The sequence below is a fragment of the Silene latifolia genome, chromosome 6, assembly GCF_048544455.1.
Source record: "Silene latifolia isolate original U9 population chromosome 6, ASM4854445v1, whole genome shotgun sequence".
NCBI classification, from domain to species: domain Eukaryota; kingdom Viridiplantae; phylum Streptophyta; class Magnoliopsida; order Caryophyllales; family Caryophyllaceae; genus Silene; species Silene latifolia.
The window spans coordinates 30,924,559-30,931,313 of record NC_133531.1 but is presented as its reverse complement, the minus strand read 5'-3'; the positions used below and the strand labels follow the sequence as shown (position 1 = coordinate 30,931,313).

The 6,755-nt window shown below is 39.0% G+C and overlaps 1 protein-coding gene across 1 annotated transcript; it reads right to left on the bottom strand.

Moving 5' to 3' along the window:
* Window positions 1-3,429: 3,429 nt before the first annotated feature.
* LOC141586651 (glucan endo-1,3-beta-glucosidase 7-like) lies at window positions 3,430-6,245 on the bottom strand. The gene is made up of 3 exons (XM_074407947.1): window positions 6,038-6,245; window positions 4,198-4,859; window positions 3,430-4,102 (listed from the first exon to the last, which is right to left on the bottom strand). Exons 1-3 carry the CDS (start codon window positions 6,102-6,104, stop codon window positions 3,479-3,481), a joined length of 1,353 nt encoding a protein of 450 aa, XP_074264048.1. The 5' UTR covers window positions 6,105-6,245; the 3' UTR covers window positions 3,430-3,478.
* Between the last annotated feature and the right edge of the window lie 510 nt (window positions 6,246-6,755).

The following is a 6,755-nucleotide window of genomic DNA, read 5'->3' as shown; positions in this document are numbered from 1 at the left end:
CCCAGGAAATGTGATAATTGTAACGCTGACAGTTAAATTTTTTGGGTTCTTATGATCGTTCGCACGTTGTATTAACGCTCGAATGAACAAGTTTTCATCAATGCCTTTCATAACAGGCTGCCATTTGTAAACAGCATCAGTCATATCAATTCCTAATGTAGGACACGACCCTGCAGGAAACAATGCACATTGGTGTTTTCTTATCATCTTGTAGTAAACAACATTAATCATAGTCGTGACATCCCGACTGGATTTTGAGATGTAATCAAAGTTAATAGCAAATTTTCTTAGTCCTTGAGGTCTGTAATTGCTTCAAGGATGTAGATGGGTAGTACTGTATTAAATTTCGGTTTCACTTACAATTGCCTTATTGGTCGTCCTAGTCAAATCTTGCACAGGGCAGGAAATATTGCTTCAAAATGCAGCTAAATCTTCAAAATGTTTTGTGTCCAGCCTCCAGAGTCGGAATTTTCTACGCATTTTTTTTTTGTTATTATATGGTGTCAACTTTTATTTATTCCTCCATTTATATTATACGTGCTCGTATTTATGTGTGTTTAAATCTCATTTCAATTTCTCAGTTAGTCTTTCTTAAGACGGTCTTTCATAATAGTGAGTCTTTTTTAAGACCACCTTTCTTAATGAGTCTTTCTTAAAACCGTCCTTGAGAGTCTTTTTTAAGATCACTTACCACTCATCACTATAAAAACCCCTCCCTCTCTCTTTCATAACAGAAACATAATTCCAAACAAACAATATAACAGAAAATAACTAACTTTCAAGAAACTTTCAAACTCTCTCCTCCCATGGCTTCCACAACTACCACTACCACCACCTTCCTTACCTTCGCTCTTCTCTCCCTCCTCACCACCACCACCACCGCCGCCATCCCCATCGCACCAACCACCGCCACCCACATCGCACCAATAACCCCGCACCACCACGCCCAGGCCCGTCTAATAGGAGGCGCTCTATGTGCATTTGCACTGGGCCTCAAATTTTTGGGGCCCAAACTTAGCATTACCCATATACTAATTGGTAAAAAAAAAAAGGAAAGTTATGAAGTAGAAGATCGACAAAGGCACGACTACTCAACACATTCCAAGTTCAAATCTCCATATTCTCCTTTCCCAAATATAATTAATTTCTTTCCCAAAAAAAATTATACTTGCTCTTTAAAACCATAAACCTATCTAACATTTTTTTTTTTATATCTTTAAACATGATTATCTAAATCAATTCATCACAAATCATTCCAAGTTTACCATTAAAGAGATTTGAATCAAAAAAAATTTCACTTGTCAACTTAAACCGTTTGCAAAAATCTCGGATTTATATTTGGCTTTCAAGGAAATAAAAATAGATAATATTTCTTCTTAATCTTAAATTCTTAATGAATTTTAACTGAATTTAATTATAATTTTAATGAATTTTGTGATAATGTATTTGTAGCCATTGGAGGTAGGACAAGGAGCCGGAGATCAGTCGATCGGACAATCCTGACGCCGACGATAGTTATAAAATCCGTTCTTTGATTTTGTAAATTTGAGGCCTCATTTTTTTTTTTTTTTGCACCGGATCTCCACTTTTCTTGAGACGGCCCTGACCACGCCCAAGAAAACACCATAATGGACGCCATAATCGGTGCAACCGACTTCAGCAACTGGGCTAACCTTCTAGCCTCCGGCGACACCTCCGCCACCACCGTCCCTCTCTCCGCCACCCTCTTCCTCCCCGACAACCTCAACAACAACAACCTTCCTCTGGCGAGCCACGTCATCCCTCGCCGTCTCACCTTCTCCGATCTCCAGCTCTTCCCCACCGGGGCCCACCTCCCTACTCTCATCCCTGGGACCACCCTCCGTATCACCAACAACTCTGCTGTTAACTTCACCATTAACGCTTCTAAGCTTACCAAACCCGACATTTACCAAAACGCTGTCGTTTCTGTCCATGGTGTCCACGGGTTTCTTGACGGCTCACGTCATGGTGACGGGTTTAATGTTTCTGGTGTTGGGTCTAGGAGGCGTCCGAGGCAGTCAAGATTGCCTAAACCTCCGACCGTCGAGGTGAGGCCTCTACCGCCAGCAGCAGTGTCGGCCGCGGTGAAGGGGACGAGTTCGTGTTCGTGGGGACACGTGGCGGTGCTTGTGTTGTTGGTTATGTTGGTTCTTAATGTTCTTGGAGTTCTAAGTTTGCAGATTGAATGTGGTTTTGGTCATCGTCCTCCTCAGCATTCGGAAGGATATTCCGAGTATTTTGCCAGGTGTACTTGGAGTTTCTTGACGTAAAGAGTGATTTCATTAATGGCGTTATGCATTTCTTTGTTAGTATAATGTTGGTAGTTAGTGATTAATCTAGGATTCGTTACAAGGGTATATTCGGTATTCTGTAAATTTGTAATAAAATCCGTTTAAGAATACTTGACTGTTGTTTTCTTTAACAGATTGTTGAATGAAATTAGTAAATTTCTATAGTACAGAATTTGGTCGAAACAGTAAAGGTTGTGTATTGTTACGTCCTGACTCGAAGAAAAATGAACCGTGACAAACAGTGCTATAGGAAACCTTAATTTGGTGTCGAAACGGAAAAGCTGGCATCAATTATTTGCAAGTTATTAGCTCAATTTTGCTGGTCTGAATTTCAATTGCTTAGCCAGCTTTCTCTTCCTTTTACCAGTCTTCTATAAAAGTAAACAAATGACCGAGACGGAAAGAGCATAACTCAATTTTGTTACTGAAATCTGAATTTCTATTGCTTTGCTTTCTCTTCAGTTCAATCTTTCTAGTTTCGACTATGTAAACTACTGTATACAGAGTAGTTCAGTATCAGCTAATGCTAAAGCCATGTGATCAAAGACCCATTTGATAGGGACCAAATACCTATTTGACCAAAATATCAGAAGATACTCAAATCATAGTTTATACCAATTAACAAAAAAAAATACGTTTTTATGAATTAACAGAAAAAAGAAATACACAGCACAATTTAGAATTATTGAATGTTTTACATTGAGTAACAATCAGTGTCGCCAACTCATTTTCCAATGCGGATAGGATACATGTCTTTTGTTGCATGATGTGTGAACAAATTTGTTTGCATATCTATTCTGGTGCCTTAGGTAGCTTGAGTAATTGTTTTGCATTTTCGACGAGTTTTATTGAAGCCAAGAGCCAAGGATCTACCCTGAAGCAAAGACCCAAGAGGAAAACAAAAGAAACCTGAAACCATGATTAATTCTATTCCCGAAATTGCAGAACTTAGTATACTCTTACATGTTTAGACCAACGTTGGAAAACACTTTCTTTAGCAAATATATACTATACTGTATGTTTACTTCATTCCAAAACATTCTACCAAACACCTGTTCAATTTGCGGGAGTCATTGAGGCACTAGGGTAATGTTGTTGTTGATGTTGATGGAAATTATTTTGGGCAAGACGAAATAAAGTGTGATACTTATATATCAACTCAAAATTTACAAAAACATCAAGGTGGAAGTAAAAGCAACAAGAATAGAACCACAAGTAGTAACATGTTTCCTTAATGAAATGGCGGCATTTGATGGAGCGTGACTATGACCATGTTTCGGAGGGGAACCCGCGGCAAAACCTGTAGCCACGCCGGTAGGGTTGACGGTCGTGACAGGACTAGTAGCATTTGGAGTGGCAATTGTTGGCGTTGTAGTGGTTGATGGAGCCAAGCCAAATGGAGATGATGTTGGAGTTACTGCGCTTGTGGTTGGCGAAGCTGCAACATTCGTGGGAGCCTGAGCTGCGGAGGAAGATCCAGAGAGTCCGACATCATAAGTCATGGTAAGATCAGGCTTAAACAGACCAAATGACCTCTCGGAAGTAGGACCCGGCTTCAAGTCCTCATCATACAAAGCAAACAGATATGTATCCACTGATTTTCCGGGCATTAATGGAGTTCCTACCATAGACTTTAGGTGCTTTACTAAATTTCCATTATAAGCCTTTGCATTCTCCAAACTCGGTCCCACCTCGTTGTCGTCTCCTTTGTAAGGCCACCCTGTTTCTGCAACCACGATTTCTACCCCCTTGAATCCCGCTTTATCCAGTGCTGAATGAACTGCGTCAACCTGAATTAATGTATACCTTAGTTTAACAAGTCTTTGAGTGGTCGTACTCGACTACTCGTGACCTTAAAAAAAGACGGTATAAGAAGAATACTAACCTGGGCATCAAACATGTTCATGTAGTTGATCTTAGTCCCAGAATCAACCCTCCCAGCATTAGGCTGAAACAAGCAGAAAGCCAACGTGTCCGGCCTAGGGTCACTCTGGTATGCAAAATATGGGTACGGGTTGATCATAAATGGTGAACCCGTAGACTTCAGAAATGCAAGCAGAGTCGTCATCACGTCCCCATAACTCGGGTTAAAACTCCCAGCAGACGGAGGATCTGACTGTGCTAAAACCGCCATAGCATGGACAGTCGAGACCTTGATCTTGTCTGCACCGGCCTCTCCAAGGGCACTTTGAAGATTTTTCATGGCTGGCAAGAGGGAGGTCATCAGGTTCTCGTCACCCGATAACATGACCTCATTGCCTACTGCAATAATGATAATGTTGCTTGCAGGATAGTAAGGTGAAACATTGGAGTTGATCCATCCTTTAGCAGTGCTTGGATCGGATGCTATACCGGGTATGTCACCATTTGCGACTCCAATGACAATGCCAATGTTGGTGTTGGCAAGGGCTTTTATTATTGTCGGGTCAGCTCCGTAGAGTCGGACCTTTTGAATGGAAGTAGATTGCAGGAGCTTTGCACTAGCTGATGGTGGTGGCAGGTTGTCTGCTACTATGCCGTAGTTTATTCCTATGTATGGTTGGGATCCTGTACATAGTTTTATGTCCCAATTGTTAATTCTCCACTTTTAACTGACTTATAAGCTAGAGGATATTACCATAGACTTTTTCATTTTCTAAGATTACCCTCTTTTTTTGTCTCTTGGCAACAAGTTCAGGATACAATAAACTTTTTTTTCAAATTGATCGTTTTAAGAGGTCTTCAGCTTTATAAAGAATTCATTGACGGCTCAACTCGGAGTCGGGAATTATGGTTGGTCAAAGTTTATTCGTTAAAAAATCTTTGACCAGCCATAACTACCAGCTACGAGTTCAAATAGCGGTGAATTTTTTTTTAAAAAAAATTCAAGACCTTGACGAGATAATTGGTTTGAAAAAAAAATTACCATTTTCTTAACTCGTAACAGATAATTCTTGTTGGTCAAAGTTTTTTTTGTGAAAAACGAGGGATACACCTTAGAAAACGAAAAAGTTTAGGGGTATACGAGAGAATATCCCAAATAGAAAACGAAAAAGTTTAGGGGTATACGAGAGAATATCCCCAATTTATAATCTCAAAGTATTACTCTATTTATTGGATCATTTCCTACCTTTTTATGTTATTGTGAGAGGTATTTTAATCAAAGGTAAACAAATGATTGGGACGGAGGGAGTAGTATGCAAAGTTTTAGCATTAAAGAATCTTCAACTATTTTCTGCAACAGAGGTATATTCAGGGGCATATCTCTCATAGAGTCCCGGCTACCTTAAGACTAACCCGAAAACTCTTGCATAGAATCGTCTTCTATTACTTTTACTCGTATGATGAATTTAAAGCTCCCGGCTACCTTAATCCTAACCCGAAAATAGGAAGTTTGTATAAGGTGTATAGTAATGTCCCAACCTTCGACCTTAAATCAATACGAATAATTCTGAAAGTTTCTAAATGAACTGTTGAACAATGGAATTACAAGAAAACAAAGAAGTTAAAGAACCTGGTTCCTTTTTTTTTTTTTTGGCAAATAAAGACGCGAATGCAACGTTTACGTTCTGAGGGGAGTCCAGCTCCTACTAAGTACTAAATCAAGATTTATACAAAACAGATAAAGACGCGACTGCAACGTTCTAAACTAGGAGGCAAAACAAGTATTTAGATCAAATAGTTGCTCAAAATGGGTGATTTCAAATTAAGTGTTATACAACGAAGTGAGTAGAAATAAAACTTACTGGAGAGATGAAAAGCTTGTAAAAGAAAGAGGAGGGCGAAGGACAATGTTATGGCATGGTTTGCCATAGTTTTCTAATGAAGGAAATGCTGTTATTTTGTGGTGTGTATTGTTGGGTACCGAAGGTGAGCAGAAAGAGTGAGGAAAGAGCAAGTATTTTAAGGATGTTGCCTTAGTTGCCAAGGTTTTGTTGTTCTTATACCAATCCTACCTCTCTCATTCTTGCTTCACTTTTTAAATCAAAATCTAGACATTGTAAACTGAAAAGTTAAAATTTGGTAAATATTTGCTACTACTCCTTTCCTTCCATTGAATTCTTTACATTTGCTTTTTCGTTCCATTAAATTCTTTACCTTTATTTTCTGAACGCTATTTATAAGTAAGAAAAAATTTCAATACAATACATCCGACTTTAGAGTAGAATTTTTCTATGACAAGAGTATAAGAAAAGGGGAAAGCAGGGACCATGAAGGTAGGACAAGTAAATTAATCATTTGTCCAGAATACCAAAGTTCGATTACAAGTTTACAACGTAACGGTAAAGACCAGGGAATCTAGTGACTTAATTCAAATTTTAATTTCAGGATGGAGCTGTCGGTCCGGAAGTATCTCAACCATGTAGTGTAATAAATTTAGCTATCTTTAGTTTATCAAATACATGTCCCATTTTCAATCTCAACTTATGTTCTGGTATTCGTTCCGTCTGTTATTTTTTAACG